At 44.6% G+C, this 19,094-nt stretch overlaps 1 protein-coding gene across 1 annotated transcript in view; it reads left to right on the forward strand.

Annotated features, from left to right (window-relative positions):
• Nucleotides 1–19,094, forward strand: part of csmd2 (CUB and Sushi multiple domains 2) — a gene marked incomplete at its 5' end in the record, with an annotated part of 216,943 nt that overhangs the window by 193,580 nt on the left and 4,269 nt on the right. The window contains 12 exon segments of the mRNA XM_084484866.1: nt 374–556; nt 2,947–3,123; nt 6,350–6,529; nt 7,798–7,971; nt 8,332–8,505; nt 9,576–9,649; nt 11,954–12,065; nt 12,574–12,753; nt 15,680–15,745; nt 16,221–16,382; nt 16,681–16,793; nt 17,644–17,731. Of these exon segments, the coding sequence (XP_084340992.1) occupies nt 374–556; nt 2,947–3,123; nt 6,350–6,529; nt 7,798–7,971; nt 8,332–8,505; nt 9,576–9,649; nt 11,954–12,065; nt 12,574–12,753; nt 15,680–15,745; nt 16,221–16,382; nt 16,681–16,793; nt 17,644–17,731 (1,683 nt within the window).

A 19,094-nucleotide genomic window follows, 5' to 3' on the forward strand; every position in this document is an offset into this window, starting at 1 on the left:
CAAACTATAATTGGCTTGGCCATATGAACAGCTCATGCATGTTATATTTCATATTAAACATAAATGTAAACATCCAGTCATTATATGTGCACGTTTTATTATTTGCTTTTTATTTCATTGTGCATTGAAAACCTAATATTATGAGGTTTGCCACATGAGCAGGTCAATGGAAGTCATACTTCACATTAAACATCCAACGTCTCATGATTATTTATTGTCATGCTTTACTCATCATGTTTTACTGAAAACTAGAAGTAATATAATCTTTGCCACCTGAGTGCGTGGTGCTTATCACACACATCAACACGTGGCGTCTTGTTGTTCTCCATCATTCACACTTTGTTTCCTGGCTTGTGTGTGTCCGACCCTCCAGGAGAGTCTGCGGGGCTGTGCGGCGACCCGGGCGTCCCCTTCCACGGCATCCGTCTGGGGGAGGAGTTCCGGCCGGGCAGCCTGGTGCGCTTCAGCTGTGAGCCGGGCTACGTGCTGAGGGGCTCCCAGGAGCGCACCTGCCTGGCCAACGGGAGCTGGGTGGGCACCCAGCCCGAGTGCCACGGTGAGACACGCATGTTCGGAGGAGGGGGGCTTTGTGTGTTTGTGTTGTTTGTGTGTTTGAGTGAATTCTTTGAGTGTGTGTGTGTGTGTGTGTGTGTGTGTAGAGGAGTTCACTTCCCGCCAAATATTGGTGTTTTTTTTTTTTTTTTGTGGGTTGATCCTATAGGAAATAATGTTTCCCAATGAAGCGATCAATAGGGGACTTGTGTACACACACACACACACACACACACACACACACACACACACACACTAGACTGAAACACACTTGCATGCACATACTCGTTCCTGGATTGTTTCATTTTGTATTGGCGACTTTTCCCAAATTTCCACTCACCTTCACCTCGGCTATTGGGCTTTTGCTCTGAGTCTCTCTCCAGATTTTCTCTCTCTTCCCCATAATATTAGACTCTAGCATACCCATGTCACCCTCAAACAGAGCAAAGCAGGGCAAACTGTGTGGGAGAAACAGGATAAACAATGGCAAACGAAAGGTGGAGAGCAGGCTAGAATTAGATGTTAAGAGGTAGGTTATTTAGGTCGAGTACAGTAAAGTTACATGGATCTAAAAGTGCACATACACCCACCACATAACTTTCTTATTGACCATCAATAATGGCCAACGGCAGTCTTTGACAGAGCTCACATTAAAGTCACCAGGTGAAAGATTGAGCCCCTCTCAGTTAGAATTCTAAAAGCTCAATAACAGTAGTCCGTCCAATCTCACTTTACTGACTCACCGTAGCTCAGCTGTGAGGGCTGTGTGGTTGGCTTGAGTGGGAGGAGATTTTGAAGTGTCAATAGTACGGTTCTTGTAAACAAAGCACACTTTTTATTTGAAGAATATGTCAGATTTTTTTGTTAGCATTATTGAGATCACTTTTGGTCAGCAATGACTACAGATGTGTTCAGGTCAATTCTAAACTGTGGACTAGTTACATATGTTACAAATGTTACATATTGAAACTTTAAAACATTACATAACATGAAAAGAATGACAGCACACAGAAAAAGGGAAGCATGTATTTCTACCTCCAAACATATTTCCCAGTCACCGATATCATCATGAAAACCCTGATCCACTACCTTCATTTGTACAACAGAGTTCCTCAGAAGTCTTATCCAATTACAAATTGCTTTAGAAATAGATAGATCCACTTTTATTAATGTGTTTCAGCGTGTGCCTTATTCAGTGTGCAAACTGAAGAAGGCACACACCGAAATGTCATAAAAGTGGATTTATGAATAGTGCAGCCTCCCTCCTATTTTACTTGATCTGACTATTCAGGCCATCTATCTAATAGTTTGGAAAATACACATTGAGTGAAGGCTGCTCCTATCCTTATTTACATTTAGAAATAGATCATCCCTTTTATTTTAATTGCATTCTAATTAAACTTTTTGCATGGGGTCGACCTTTAATCACATATTCACCTGTTATTCCGTGGTCATACATTAGACTCCTTTACCCACCTTGCGTCTTATTCTCGTAACATCTACCCTATTTTATTTTGGAGGCAAACTGTTACTTTCCCCAACTCTCATCCGTAGCGAACACCTCCCTGCCCTCTCACTCTCTCCTAAAATGACCCTTTCTCCTCTCCTCTCTCTCCATCCGTCTCCCCCTCATGTGGCATCTCATATGCTGCCCACCTGCTCTAGTCTGGCACGCACTTCAAGGCAAGGCTACATCTGGTCATTATAGCGGGGGGGGGGGGGGAAAGGGGGTGGATGAGATGGGGTGGCGGTGGGCTCTGAAGGCCAGGGGGCAAGCTGGATGCTGTAATGAACAGAGCCATCAGTGGTGGGTGGTTAGGGGGAGGGTTGCATACACCAAGGTTTCAACCCAGACGAAGGATACGTCCATCAAAGCCGAGAAATGTAGGCATTGAGGCGAGGAGTTGAGGGGAGGCTGGGGGATGGTTTATGTGGTCTCATATCGAAGAAGAAGCGCAACAGAGAGATGGATCGATCCCAAAGCTAATTTAAGTTATCCAGTAAAATAGCAAATGACATGGAAGAACTATTAAAACACAGAATGAATAGCTAAACTACAGGTAGTCGTTCATACTAAGATTAATAACATAAGATAAATGTAAATAAAGCATGATTCAGAAAAATAATGTCACTGTGCAAATTGATTTAGTGTAAAAGTAATAAGAGGAAGGAGGCCAGAGTTTTTTCTTCAGACCTGTTGGATATTTCATGGGCAGAAGACAAGAAGCAGTCTGGGATCTTTTGCTCATGGTTTAGGGTAATCTGCTGCAGGGGCAGATAGACACTTGCATACAAACCGTTCTCCTTCCGGCCTGTCACAAGGTGTGAGTGTCAACACTCCCTCACTCACACCTTCCTTCTTCTTCTCTCCTTCTGCCGACGCTCTCTCCTCAGTGGTCTCCTGTGGCAACCCGGGAACGCCACGGAACTCCCAGATCGCCATCCACGACGGCCTGACGTTCTCTCGCTCCATCACCTACGCCTGCCGCGAGGGCTACTACTCCACCGGCATGCTCACGCGCCACTGCACCGTCAACGGCACGTGGACCGGAAACATGCCCGAATGCTCGGGTAAGAAGGCACACGCCCAAATAAAAAGTGTCTACGCTGCACCTCATCTACTTCAATTTGGCAGGAATTTGTGTCAATAGTCTAAGTTATACTTTTTTTAAGATATGCATATCATTCATGAGCAGGTTACCCTACTACATCCTACACTACTGGTACCAGACAGACATTGGTCATTGTATACAGTCACCCCTTCATTCATTGTTACACTGTAAACATGCTCCTATAGCATACTAGTGCTTTTTATTTATTATGCTATTTGCTATTTATTACTTTTTAAAACACTGCTTCTATGTCACTTTTGCATTTCACTGCTCTTGAATCACTTGAATCTTGAATCAGGCTGGGCATCTCAGTCAGGCATGTACCCGGAACCTTTCTTGCTGGGAGTCAGACACCCTTATCACTAGACTATCCGTAATAAACACGGCACTGTCATCACCTATGTCCAATTAGAACTAGGATTTCACATGATGGAAGGTACGGTGACACTCCGGTCTTCGTCGTATTCCAATGTTGTCTTGGTTTCTCTCGCTGGGCTCGTCCCTGGCTGTGACAAGTCCCCAATGGGATTCAATCGTCTGAATTATTATTATGGCGATTTGCACGTACCTAAAACTTATCAATTGCCCCATTTGCTACTCTTCAGTGCTGCTTTTCCGTGCTTTGTTTGAGAAGAGAGAGATGTGCTTTCTTAGGTTTGTTTCAATAACCTAGAATTGATTTTCGGGATGTCATAAAATAATAAAGAGAGAGAAAGGGATGTGTGAGATTGGTCTCCGGCTGGTCTATTCAAAAGCCTGTTGCGCGGCTATTGTGTGCACAGAATGATCCCAGCCAACAATCTAAGCAGAAGGAAATAGAGGTATTGCAACATTCACGACGAGCCTGGCTGAAAGCAGCGGACCTTTGTGAACACAATGCTGCTTCAGAAGCTGTAGTGAATAAAGATAAGGGCCCATACAGATTCAGTTAATACTCAGAGGCTGGATTTAATAGCACTCCATAGCATCGATAACATAATTGGTATATATTTGCAGATCCCATGGAGCCTTTTTTTAACTTTTTTTTTTAACTATACTACAATACTAAAGATGTTTACTACTTACATTTTACTATTAAGACATTTGCAGATGTTTTTATCCAAAGTGACTTTATCCAAGGCGCATGACTTTAATTAGCCGGTATGGTTAAAGCATCTTTTCAAGGATGTCTACAGTTAGACTGAGGACATGGTGGATCCAGTATTCCTTACAATAGACGTTTAGACTTTAGAGGCTCCACAGTTTGTATGAGAAGTTTGAAAGGTCTTGGGTTCAATCCCCCATGTCAATAGCATTCCTGTAGGCATAACCTTGGCCCCTGCCCACTCCTTAATGACCTGTGTCAGAATCATTGTGGATATTATCCTGGTATACTGGGCCACGTTTCCCGAAAGCATCGTCAGCCTAAGTTGTGCAGTTTTCACACAGTTTCCCGAAAGCATCGTTGCGTAATGAACGACGTGAAAACACCTTAGCCTCAGTGGAGTCACCAGCTGGACATTCAGTGGTATTGGATGTGTTTTATTAAAACACATCCAATGTTGTTGTGATTGTTTGCCATAAAGCACTGTAGGCGCTTCGATGAGGCCGTGATGAAGTTCACTATTTCTTGGACCATGTCTAGACAGTTACGAACATCCCTGACCTTAGTGGAGTGCACAATCGCCAAGTTGAGAGTGTGGTTTCTGCAGTGAACATCGACTTCTGCAGGAAACTGTGCTGCGATGCGTGCCTGAACGCCGCACGCTTTCCCGCTTACATTGCCCGCACCATCATACTCCTGCCCAACAATATGGGCAGGATCTAGAGTCTGAACCAAGCTCTCCTAATCGGGTCAGCAATAGTCGTGTCATTGCCTAGCTATTGCGTTTGAATGATAAGGAATGAATGCAACGTAGCACGTTTCAGAAATCAGCAAATATGAATGTAGTTGTCACAGAGACGCAAGCTATTTTTTATTTTTGTAATATGGAATTATTTCAGGGGGAAAATGCCATGAAAAAATGTATGCACCGTGCATTCAGGATTAGGACTGATGGCATAAGTCGGCCTAGGCCTAATCAATTCTGTTTTAATATTTGTAGCATTCATATTATTGTAGTCTATTCTTTTTGTATGCTACTCTGCTGTTGGCCTTGATGGAGAGATATTTTTTTGCTGCCACAAAATAGATAGTTTCAACAACATTCCTGCGTCTCCCCCTCCTACAGAGCCCATTTCAGCACCATGTCAGTGGACAGTTATAAGCCTACGAACATCGTTAGAGCAGTGAATGCGCGTTCATGTTAAGAGTTTCGGGAAACACTCAAATTTTTTTACGAAGGTTCAAAAGATCCTTTGTGAGAATGATCGTACGAGCGTGGATCCATCGTTATCGGGAAACGGGGCCCTGGACTGTTCCTTTAAATGTAGTGGATTGTTGCTCATTTGCTACCATTGCTCTTTAGCATAATTGTTTTTCCATAATTTCTTTCAGTTGGCGCGTGTGTGTGTGTGTGTGTGTGTGTGTGTGTGTGTGTGTGTGTGTGTGTGTGTGTGTGTGTGTGTGTGTGTGTGTGTGTGTGTGTGTGTGTGTGTGTGTGTGTGTGTGTGTGTGTGTGTGTGTGTGGCTGCGGTTGTGTGTTTGTGGTTGAGTGTGTGTGGGCACAGTCACAAGGTGGCTGTTTGAATTGGTTAGAGCCAGCACACAACCTCAGTCTTCAAGAACAACGGCCAAGCCGGTACACATGTGACAGTCCATTAGCCGCAGGCCCTCGCGTGGCCTTCATGTGTGTTTGTAGAGTGTATTTCATCCTCGAGTGTATGTCATTGATTTCGCCGCTTTACTAAATACAATCAAAAGCTGGGCAAATGTAATCAGCAACAGTAATGTGGTTTGGACATGATGAGGTAGAAAATCGTATCAACGGCAGAATTACCTTCAATTAATTCAGTTTCTCAGCCCTTGGTCCTTTCATCTCGTGTTCCCTTTTGATCTTGTTTCAGTCCCAGCACTCACACACACACACACACACACACAACCACATCCCTTAACCTTCATCTCCATCTCAAGCCCCCTTCTTCTGTGATTACTAGCTCTCTGTTGTGCTTGTTCTCACTCTTATTGCACTTGCTCTCTCTCTCTCTCTCTCTCTCTCTCTCTCTCTCTCTCTCTCTCTCTCTCTCTCTCCATCTCGGTCCCCTAGTGATCAACTGTGGCGACCCGGGCGTGCCGGCCAATGGCGTGCGGACGGGCAACGACTTCACCTTCAACCACCGGGTCAGCTTCCAGTGCTCGCCGGGCTTCACCATGGACGTGGACCGGGCCTCCTCGCTGATCTGCACCAAGGACCGCACGTGGAACGCCACCAAGCCCCAGTGTAAAGGTGCGAGGGTGCGAGCGCTCCCCCGGTGGTGCGGGTGTAAGGCGACGGGCACCGTAGGGGATAGAACAGTGCACCTGCTTATACCACAGTCGTTAAATGCTGGATTTTGATTGGTTCAATAGCGTCGCAAAGGTGTGCCTTATTTTTCTTAAACGAGGGGGACCTCCCCGCCGCGTTACACGGTAACGAATCAACGCGCTCAAGTCCGACCTCAAATGCAACGGTTTCCTGGACGACGAGAAAAAACTGAAGAATGTTTTCATTTCAGCTGATGAGGTCGATATGACACAGACACCGTTAAAGATGAAAATACCATGAAATCGAGTCGTTGTTTGCAACTGTGGTATAAGTGGAATAAACCCAATCGCTGTTCATTTACTTTAAGGTGCTGTAGGTCAGATTTTAGAGCTATAATTTTAGCGTAATTTGTTAGAAATGCCATGCCATACGTTAGCTATTAGTGAGTGAAATGTGCTATGAGAATATGTGTTTCAAGTGGACTGCTCCTGCCTCTGTATGAGACAGCTCCCGGCTCATTGAGGACCAATTAGGGCATCTTTTCCCTGATTGGTCCGGGCAATCCATCACACCTGTCAATCACAGGTGCGTGAATGCAACACTTCACCATGGCACTAGGGAGGGACGGAAGGGGGTGGGGATGTATTTTTTGTCTAGTTTTGAACTCTTGCTCTCTACTGTGCTCTCTTTACAACTCACAATCTTACCTATATATAAAACAACTGAAGCAACCATTTGGATTTAGCTTTATAACCAACGATTTGTTCACCTGGGATGCGTTTGGAGGGTGTCTGGCGCTAGATTGCAAGTGTGTGGCACTAACTTGAAGCAGTAGTATTACTATATAGTTATTGTTATCGTTGTTATTGTAGTAGAAATATAAGTGAACAATGGCTCAAAGTGGTCATAATTTTAACCGCGGTAGCATTTTGAGGCGGCAGCGGCATCTGGAGAATTATTAGGTAGTTATCTTTGTCGTCTTTTTGCGGTAGTTAAACAAATGTCCTCAGTTGGCTTGAGTAGAGTGAGCATTTCTCTCCCTCTAAGCAGACACAATTAAGGCGGCTAATGAGAAAGGGGTGGCCAGTTTATCTGGCAGCAAATGCTCAGATATGCGTCAAAGGGAACTCAGCCATGGCGAATGGGATGGGGACGAAGACTCGAGCGTGTGGACCGCGCCTCGATGCTTACCACGTTTTTTTTCCCTTCGCCCCCACCCCACAACCCCGCCGTAATTGCTTCCCCGGCAGCCATCGTGTGTGCACCACCCCCCGTCATCCCCAACGGCCAGGTGGTGGGCACGGACTTCATCTGGGGCGCGAGCATCAGCTACGCCTGTAACCAAGGATACCAGCTGTCCCTGCCCACCGTGCTCACCTGCCAGGGCGTGGGCAACTGGAGCGGAGAGAGGCCCCAGTGCTTCCGTAAGTGATGTGGGATGTCCCCACGCGCGCGTGTGTGTGTGTGTGTGTGTGTGTGTGTGCGCGTGCGTCTCTCTCTGATGCAGGCACCATCAAACTCCTAAAGTCTAAATAAACCATATTTGTTTGTTTTTTTGTGCTGGATTATTACTGGATTTGAATTCCAATTAATTTGTCTTCCTCTTTCCATTCTATCTTTGACTCTCCCGTCCTTGGTCTATCGCTCCATCTCTCTGTCGCTTTGTTCTCCCTGTTAATCTCCATGTCACTGTATTCCCCTCTCTGTTACATCCATCTCTCTCCCTGTCTCATCCACCCTCTCTCTAACAACCTCCCTCTCGTCGTCCCCCCCCCCTCTCCCAGCTGTGTTCTGCGGGGACCCGGGCATCCCGGCCCAGGGTCGGAGGGAGGACCGCGGCTTCACCTACCTGTCCTCCGTCTCCTTCTCCTGCTACGCCCCGCTGGTGCTGGTGGGCTCCACCCGGAGGTACTGCCAGTACGACGGCACCTGGAGCGGCACGCAGCCCTCCTGCATAGGTGAGGACGCGGAGCGTGGGATACGTGAGGACCAGCGGTGGCGTCAGTGGTTCATGTCGCTAGTGCGCTGAACGCAACCACATAGTTGCCCATGTGCATAGTTTGCATAGTTTTTGAATAAATTGGACCCGGGTTGGATTGGGATCCTGCACTTCATAAGCTACATGTTATTCCATTAGTTGTGTAGCAGATGCTGTTATCCAAACCGATCCATTCTCTGTCTGACTTTTTTTGTCTGACATCCCGGCCCTAGCCACAAATGACATGAATCTTTAAAAAATATATACAAAAATATTCAACAAATACAGAACATATTAAATAAATAAAACCGTTTGTATCACAGGGGAAATAAGTATGGGTCAGTTAGCCGTGCTGGCTAACCATCTATCTTATTGGATTAGTGATAGGCCTTCTTGCCACAGGGTGTAAACCAATGAGGGGCTTTAATTAATACCATGCTGGAGTCAAGTGCGGCTAAGGAATTAGTGATTCAGTCCAACACTGAAAACAAATGCAAGGATTTGGGACAAGCATCTCCCTTGACAAGGAGCAGTTGTTAACAGTTGTTTAAAACTTCTTCAAATCATATTAATGATGTATTTTGGATTAAAGCCATGAATTTAAAGCGACTTAGGGGATTTGTGATTTGTAATAGTGCTATTTTGTATGTGTGTGTGTGTGTGCGCGTGTGTGATCAGTCCGTCTTGCTAATTAATCTCTTGGCAGGATTAAAGTCTGCGTAAAAGAAGAATAGATAAGTTATTGCAGGTGTGTGTGTGTGTGTGTGTGTGTGTGTGCACGAATGCATGCGTCCGTGGCTGTGTGCGCACATGCCCATGCTGTGCATATGCATATGCATGGATTCATCGTTTCAGCCCTGTCTGACAATGTGTCACCCCGGGAGTGTTAAGTGAACAAAATGACCCCTCCCGCCACCCCTGTCTCAAATTATCAGTGGGGACAAAGATCAGCTCAGCGAATCACACCTTCCAACGCACAGCCACTTTCCAAACGACTGTGTAACGCCATAATTCAATCTCTGATCAATCTCCAAATGCCCTCCATTGCAGATCCCAGTCACACGACCTGTGGGGACCCGGGCATCCCAATGTTTGGAAGTCAGAACAACAGTCAAGGTTACCAGGTGAGGACGCTGAAAAATGGAGCGCTTGTTGATCAGATAGCAGAGGCACTACACTCTAGGATGTAGGAATGTATTCATAGCACATACACGAAATGAAGACTCAAGTTATTAACTGTTTATTTGATTTTGGTTTGAGACTCTCATTGATGTCTACTGTCAACTGTTACTTGGTGTAATGTCTGTATTGTATTTCTGTGAAGTAGTGATACTTCAGACATTTGTTAGAAGGGACTAGCCCTTTAGGTGCTAAGTTAGTGCAATAAGTTAGACTACAAGAGGAAAATGTGTGTTTGTGGAAAAGAAACACAATTTTGATTGAGAGAAGCATTTGGTTCGGTAACACTTTACAATAACCATAGTTTATAAATGGTAAATAGACCATTTATAAATGGTTAATAGACCATTTATAATGATAGTTAAATATTAATAAATGGTCTATTTACCATTTATGATTGGTCTTGCTGTTTATAAATGATGATTAAACATTAGTAAACTTAGTAAACTATCTGTTTACCTATTATAAATGGTCTATTTAACCATTTATAAATGGTCTATTTACCATTATAATTGGTCTATAAGCTGTTAACCATTTATAAATGGTCTATTAACCATTTATAAATGGTCTATTTACCATTTATAAACTATGGTTATTGTAAAGTGTTACCTTTGGTTCTTATCCTAGCTATCATTGTTGTGTACAGGGAATGAGTTAACCTAGTAATTGTTAGTGCTTGCCACTTGGTTCTGAGAATGAAAAATGTACTTATTGTAGGTCGCTTTGGATAAAAGCGTCTGCTAAATGCCCTGAATGTAAATGTGGATACCGCTAACTATATATAACTACGTATATCTACGTTCCAGTACACACAGTACTGCAAAAGTTACCTATGACAATTTCATTAAATTTCAATCTTCAATTTTAAACGTATAGAAATTACCCTATAACTTACCCTTTGATGATCGCATTACTTGAAAACAAAGTCCATCCTCCTGTCCTTTTGGATGAAGTGGTTGATGGCGACTGATCCTTTGCTTTTAATTTAATTTACTTTTGCTCCTTGGTTGATCCTGTCATCCACGGGTATCGCATATAGTTGGTGGAGTTGAAATGCCTTTCAAAAGCTTCGGTTTTCTGAACCAATTTTAGCTCTGGCGTGGGTCTTCCTGTTACGACTAACTCCAACTTTTTTATTAAAAGTTAACCTAGAAAACAGCGTAGATAATAAATCTGAAACAATGTCCTCCTCACTAGCGGTTATGTTACTCGCGGCGGCTGCCATCGTGAAGTAAACCAAATCATGCCCGATAAGCTAGCTAGCTAGTTTATTGGCTTGTGATTTGTGTCCCTCACAGCGGGCGGAACTTGTCATAAAGTTAGCGATAACAAAGCCCACCCATTTAGAGGGAAGATATGATTGGTCAATTTTACTGTCATTTGAAATTAGTCTCATTGAATTACTATTACTCGACCCTCTGTAAAATTATAGCGGGACCACCAATCACAGAGCTGCATAGCATTTTCCTTCCCAACAACTGCCGAGTCAGCAAAATTCTGATAGGCTGACAACGGGGTTTCTTTCATTTAACCCTTCACATTCCAACACAAATTGAATAGGCAGGTTTGAAGGGTTTATTTCCTCAGAAAAAAATTTGTTTAGATGTTGATTGTCAACATATGAAAAAAATAAAATAAAATTAGAATATTTTGAATATCTTAGGCCCCCCCGAGGGCCTAGTGGGCCCTGATGGTTCCCCTCTGACTATTGGTAATCACAACATATCACTTCTGAACAGGAAACGATTCATATTGTTTTCAGCTTGCGAGACCTCATCCATTGAATGACAATAAGTTGTATGTAATAGGGTGAGCACTGTATGTTGAAGTCACCTCATTAATTGGAGCCAATGAGGCTGCGTGGCTGCGATCCGTGCAATCAATCCTTTTACAGAGAGCCAGTGTGCCTGTGACTGTTGAGTAATTATTCCTGTCTGCAACCCCAACCTCCCATGGCGATGGATAAAGTCACAATGTCTTAATGAATAGACAACAATAAGGAACAGCTAGCTTTAATAAAAAAACGTTGCAAAAATAAGAGAAAAATCTATCAATAATGAACCCACTTAATATGTAGGTCGGGGCAAATCAAAATCACAATTTGATTAGAACTCTTCCACCATTGCACCATGTTGTCTTTGGAACGTGCCAATTCCATTGTCCCTTCAATGTGTCCGTCCAGGTTTGTGAATATGAGCTCTCTATGCTATCCTCATGACTTGTTGCTTGTGACGTATGGTTCCTTCCAGATCAGCAGCACGGTGTACTTCAGCTGCAGGAAGGGCTACCTTCTCCAGGGCTCCATCTCCCGCGCATGCCTGCCCAACCTCACCTGGAGTGGCTTCCAACCCGAGTGCATCGGTCAGTATGCGCCGGGTTACCGCAGGCCTCTCTCACATCCTTCTCCCACTTGTTGAGAGATGGGTAGACGAGTGAAGTGGAGTCGTATAGCCCTTAAGTTAGCCAGGGGCTCAAAGGGCTTTGCAGGTCCTACATTATACAACACCCCTGACCTCTAAGTCTTCTAAATAACAAAGGATAAAAACCCCCAAATCCAAGGTTTTGAGAAGGAACAAAGAGGATGGATCATCTCCTTCCAGGGCTGAGACGGCGGGCTTTTGCCCATTGAGTGCAACACCCTGTGCTTCTCCACTTGTCTCCCACTTTCCATAATTCCTAAGCCTAATTCCTTGTTAGTACCTCCTTTTTTTTTTTGTTTTCCCCTCAATTCCAATCCATCATCCTATCCTCCCTTTTTCTTTCCTTGTTGTCTTCTCCTATCCACCCCCCTTTCCCTCCCCCTCTTCTTCCCCTCTCTTTATATTAAGTCTCATCCTCTCTGTTTCGTCTCTCTCTGTTTTTCCTCCAGCCCACCATTGCAGCCAACCAGAGCTTCCGGGCCAGGCGGACGTGAGTGCCATAGAACTGCCCTCGCTGGGCTACACGCTGATCTACACCTGCCAGCCCGGCTTCTACCTGGCGGGGGGATCCGAACACAGGACCTGCAGGTCCGACGGGAGCTGGACCGGGAAACCCCCCCTCTGCGCGGGTGAGTAGGCCATCTTGATTTACATGAAGATAGGCAAGAACAATGGAGTCAATTCAGTGTCCCTTGATGCATAGTTAAGATAATCCCCTCGTTGTAATGTACCTGGAATTTGAGAGTATCTATTGAAAGATTCAGAAGCTGGCTTTATGACCATATATTGCTGATCGCTTAAAGAGATGACCATGCTTGGCTTAACACAGAAGCATACTGAAATTGACCAACATCTAATTCATGTAAAGACTTGGCCTAGCACTTTCTAATTCATTCCTACTGTTTGCGGTGCATTACAAAGGGAGAAGGCAACAAAGTATGTAATAAAATTACTTTATCGTAATTGTTATGTCAATTACGTTAACTATTAAATGGAAGGAGGTCAGTAATGGGGGTCAGTGGGTTTTCACAATGCATTCTTGAAATTCAAGTAAACTGTGATCGATGTTAATGGTCCATTACAGTTGATTATTCTAAACAGTCTTTTTTTGTATGGTCAGCAGGGGATGCTGTGGGAGCTAATGCTAGCAGTTACGGAATTTTGCTAAGTCTGATGAATGGCACCGTTAGTCATTTCCTGTTTAGTTTTTTATTCCGAAACACACAAATAGGAAGATCCATCCATCACATAATTAAACAAACGCAGACACACACCTACACACACCGGCTCAAAATCCAATGTGCACACGGAGAACTGTTGCAGAGGGTACGTAACCCGATTAGCCATCCCATTGATTAGGTTAGTGGGAAGCACCTTTAATAAATGGCGACGCAGTGTTAACAAGGTCTACCTGACAAATTGACTGCCATTAAGACACCCCCCAGGCATGTGTCTAAATACATATAAGAAAAATAGCCACACAATTATCACCGATGGATGCTAATTGCCTCTGTAAATGGTTCTAGCAGCGGGATCTGTGTGATGGATTTCCAAATGGAGTTTTCCTTAAATAGACAATGCTTTTTTTTATTTCGGGGCATCTCCATTAAGGCCAAAGACGGGTCTTAGCTGGCCTTAGCTCTGATCCATTGGATTTTTAACAGCTCCTGTGAGACGGTTCATGGTTCAGTTCAGAAGCCAGACATCTAATAAAGTACACTGAGTCGCCAGTTTATTGGGAAACTTATCTGGAAACACTTTGGCCTTAAGGAAAGCACTCATTCTTCTTGACAGAGGATTCCATAAGATGCTAGATGCGTTGCAGTGGCAAATGACCACAGCGCACAGTTGCTCTAAATTGACTGGCTTTTTCATTGCCCTGTTCATCTCATTCCAAAGACGTCCAATGGTCGTTGGGGTAATGAAAACACAGTTAAGTCACTGAAAGTATTTTATGATAATGATTGCCAAATAGTGTGACAGTGCTTTTCCTCTGTGCAAATAGTTCTTTATTCATATGATAAATAGGTTAATCCTTATTGATTTACATTTTCAATAAGCCAAAACTAAATAAGCTTTTCACACAAATGTTTTTTTTTTTAAATGCTCAGAACAACCCCCATCGAGATTGTAGGACAGAATTGGCAGGCATTATCTCACCATGTTCAAACTGAGTGCTCCATGTTGCCAATATCATTTAAAGATGCTCAACTGAATGGGCCCAACAACTGATGCCATCTTATCCGATTAAACTGATTATTAAACACACATGGATGTGATGTTTGACTTGTTAGGCTTTCATATGCCGTGCCCAGATCTGATTTCTTGCCAGGCATCCGCAATGATGTGAACCGTCTGATTATGAATTCATGTGTTGTTGCTTTTTGTCATTGCCGCTGCCTCCCCCACATCCACGCATCACTTCGCACAGAAGTACCTGCGACAGCCGCTCATAGACTCCAGCTGAAGCTATTCCTTCATCAGCTCTCCTGGCCCTCTTCCTCCATTGATGACCAACTTTTATCTGACCTCCACAGCAGATAAGCCTAGAGATGCTGGCACAGCTGTTTTGCTCATTAATGTGGTCCACTTTGGCACATAGTTAGCAGGTTTTTTGTTGTTCTTGTTGTTTATGCACCAATGCAGATAATTAAGGTGTCAGGGCAGAGGGCTGGTTATAGGGAAGAGATAGAAACGCTTTGCAGTGAAGAAATCTATTCAACAATGTCAGGTCACTTTCTCTTGTAAATCTCATTGATCTCCATTGAGGCAAAATATTGAATCGGAGCATTTATCATTGACATGGCATTGGCATTACAAGAGCCATTTGGCCCTAACATTGGTGTGGATGCACAGATTGGACACTCTGTATGGCCAAAACTTTGCGACATTATTCCATTCCATTATTGTTTTTTCTTTCCGGCTCGCACAGTTCACAAACGGCCACTATAAAATAGGTTTGAGACTGCAGCACCCTATATATATATGTACACACACACCGACACACACACCGACACACACACACACACACACACACACACAAACAATGAAACACTGTCCAATAGTAATGGGTCACAGAATGTGAAAAAAACATCAGTTCTACCAGATATTGTTTTTAGGTATTTCTGTGTAACCGTTTTTTTTAAGGACTGATTTCTACACCGGGGCTCATTTGTTTGTTGGTGTGGAGTCTGTTTACTATTGTGTCCTATCTCTGCCGGCTGGCTTGCGCAGTAAGCTGCTATTAAAGTGTCTCCCCGGGAGCTGGAAACACGGTGGCCTGATATAGCCTTCAGCTCTGTGGGGGCTGCCATCCAACAATATACCTCCTCGACATGAGTCAGACTTTGTCACAGGAAACCCCCCCCATTCTCTCCCGACCGGCCATCCAGGGAGTTGGATATGCTGTGTAGTGCAAGTTGGAGGACAGACCAGGAGTTGCTTTCGGGGAGGAAATACTAATAGTGACCAAACTGGCCATTGTGTTTGCTGTTTTTCCTGCTGACAGAAACTTATTTATTTCTTTGTTTCTTGTGTTTTTTTTGTGCAACACAGCCGATAACCGCCCCAGCGGTAAAAGTCCAGTCGGCACTGTTCAGGAGCCGCCCTCCAAATACCCAGGTATGATCAATATCATCATCATTGTTATGGTATCAGGTGTACTTTATGGATCTTGGTTTCACAGCAAAAGAAACAGGACAGCTTGAGGAATTATAAAAGAGATTATGAAATACCCACAAAAAGTTTTGAGTATGGAGTTTGATTTGCAAAAAAGAAGAGTTGCTATCGTTACTATGACATGTATAATCTAGTAAAATTAATACTATAAACTAGTATTACTTTAGTCCCTTTTATTTAAAAAAAGTAATTTTCCCAAGTTTTTATTAGACTCAGAATCCTTTTATTTGTCATTGTACAATGTACAACAAAATTGTAGCAGCGTCCAAGTATACACACCACATCAAAATAATGCGCACAACCTAAAAATAGTAAAAAAGAGTCAAACGCACAAGGCAGTAGTGCAATGTATGCATAACCGTACGGTACGGTATATATCCTGCATCCCAATCAATACCACCCCCCTCCTCCCCTCTAGTCCCGGCGGGCGTGTTTGCCAAGAACTCCCTGTGGAAGGGCTCCTACGAGTACCTGGGCAAGAAGCAGCCGGCCATGCTCAGCATCAGCGGCTTCGAGGCCTTCAGCAACCGCGTCAACGGCACCCTCATCGACCACAGCGGCGTGGAGCTCAAGCTAGCCGGTGGGTGGGCGCCGCGAGACGCGTATCGATGTGTGATGTTAACCATGTACGGATCGCTCTCCGTAGGCGATATCCTTGAGCTAGACTCACCCCTCAACTGCTCGTTATTGAGTTCATGGACAAAGGAAAAAAGGTTGCTTTGGGTAAACGTGTCTGAATGACTACACTATAATATGTGTTGGAAAACCTGAATTAGCTGTATGCACCCACCTAACACTGTTTGTGTCTATGGGTGTGTGTGTGTGTGTGTGTGTGCGCGCGCCTGTATATGTGTGTGTGTGTCTGTGTGTGTGTCTAGGCACCTACAAGCGGGAAGAGGCTCAGCTTCTTCTGCAGGTCCATCAGATCCGAGGTCCGGTGGAGATCTTTGTCAACAAATTCAAAATAGACAACTGGGCCTTGGACGGACACGTGAGTGGCTGACACAATCCTCTCCACTTGGGGATACACAACCTAGCGGTACATGTTGTACACCGAGTGTTTATGGTGTGCCCTGGCAGGCCCTCATGCTGCAGTCACTGACACAGAGTGTCAGATACAGTGTGTGTTAGGCAGGTCAGGTCTCCGTGCGGGCATACACACGCGTCATGGGGAGCGCTTGCACATCACACAGCGGAATGCATTTGCAGCGGTCCCGGTTGAATTATGCCCCCCGACATGCAAGGGTCACATCTCTCTCTCTCTCTCTCTCTCTCTCTCTCTCTCTCTCTCTCTCTCTCTCTCTCTCTCTCTCTCTCTCTCTCTCGCTCTCTGTGCGTTTTTCTCTGTGCGTTTTCATTGAGAGTTTTCACTTTGATTAAAACGTCAGTTAATCACAACCTTGTAATCACAGCTTGACAGGAACACCTCCCCCCTCCACCAACCCACACACACATGCCACCCCCCCCCCCCCAACCCTCCCACATTATCCTTTCTGCCAAGAAGGAGCCCACTAATACAGCGCACTCCAGATATAATTGAAAAAGATAGGAACTAGGTCACTCCAGACTGCGGTGTGGTGGCGCTTGTGTATTACCGTGCGGGGAAGGCATACCCCTGTTTGTTCTTGGAAGCCCGAGCACAGAAACAAAAAGCATATCAATAACGTAATAAATAAATAAACATCAAGTGTCACACCAAGAGTCCTCCAAGAGATTCACTGTTCGACGGCTGTGACAAAATATAACAATTCTCCGCCGCGTGTGTGCACGCATACCCTGACACATTGATGATCCTCCCTCTCTCTCTCTCTTCTCTTCTCTTGATGTTACCGTGTGTCTAGGTGTCCTACATTCCCTCATCCAACTCCTTTGTGTACCAGGGTTTCGTCCGCGGAAAGGGCTTCGGTCAGTTTGGCCTACAGAGGATGGGTAAGACGCTAGCTAGCGTTATTGTTACACGTTATTTTATTCACGCGGCTTGGAGCAACGTAACACTAACGCATGAATAAGCTCAGGCTTGTTTATGAGCCTGAGCTCATAAACAAAGACCCGAGTTAGAAATATGAGAATTATTGTATGAACATCCAACCAAGAGGTGAGGGGAAATGCGATTTTTTGGCTGGAGTGAGACTCTTAAATCTGACCGAATTGTTGACCGGGGGGGGGGGGGCGGGGGGGGTGGGGGGTGGAGTGTGCTGGATTGTTGACGTGGGCGGGGGGGAACTGCAATATAGTGGATTGAATGGAATCAATGAGAATACTGCTGTGGGAACGTTGTAGGGGGATGTCTTAAACTCCTCCCCTTTCATTAAAAACAATACGCTGTGGTCTAGTCAGAAGATTCACAGAGTTTTGTTTTTTTTGGGGGGCGTGACATTTGTTGCGTGTGTGTGACAGCGTGAGATTGATGCAGAACGCGTGAGTGTCACGCCAGATGTGTGACAGTTGCCAACCCTGGTTTAGTGATAGCGTAGTGTAGTGTGGACCGCCAGGGGAACGGAGAAATCAGGTGAGGACGTATGCGGACTGACAACATCTTAATGGTGTCGCTGTCGGTTTACTGTTTAAAACCATCTGGTAATTGCAGAGAAATACAAGAACGAAATAAATCAAGAGCCAACATTTAAATTTCCAATCAATCACTGTAATGGTCATTGTGCTCACAAACCAAAGTTTATCCGGTTAATTGGCGAACGCTGAACGCAAAGAGTCCTTTAAACACTCAGTCTCGGTTGTCTGCATGAGAAGACACACACACACACACCATGTCGCTTCACCGCAATGTCTACCTGGCTTGGTTGGAGCATGTCAAGTGTGTCTCCGTGCACACACAGGCATGTTTATTTATATCCCTTCAAACACAGCGGCCGTTTGACGCCTTAACAGCAGGCCTACACACATATGGAATATGAAGGTTTAACCAAAACCGGTGCCTGGTTTCCTTTTCAGTAAAAGGGAGCAGCTTGGCTGCATGTGTGTCACGTGATCTAAAGCCAGGGAACGCTGGCCTAGATGACAGCCCGCCGTTGTCACACTGTCGCCTCCTGTTTGTTTTCTCCTGTCACTTCCAGCCTTTTTATTTTTCCTTCTTCGTCTTTTTCATTTTTTTTTTCCTTTGCGAGTGTTTGAGGATTCAGCCCGCACAGCTCTAAAATGTTTTCAGAAAACACGGGCTTCTGCAGCACCCAAAGTGACGCATTACCCACCAACCCCCTGTCCCCCCCCCCCCCCACTCACACCCAACAGCAACAGTAACAAAACATAAAATAACACAGCAGACATCAGTTCAGAT

This window comes from Micromesistius poutassou (genome assembly GCF_964030765.1).
Source record: "Micromesistius poutassou genome assembly, chromosome: 20".
In the NCBI taxonomy this organism is placed as follows: Eukaryota; Metazoa; Chordata; class Actinopteri; order Gadiformes; family Gadidae; genus Micromesistius; species Micromesistius poutassou.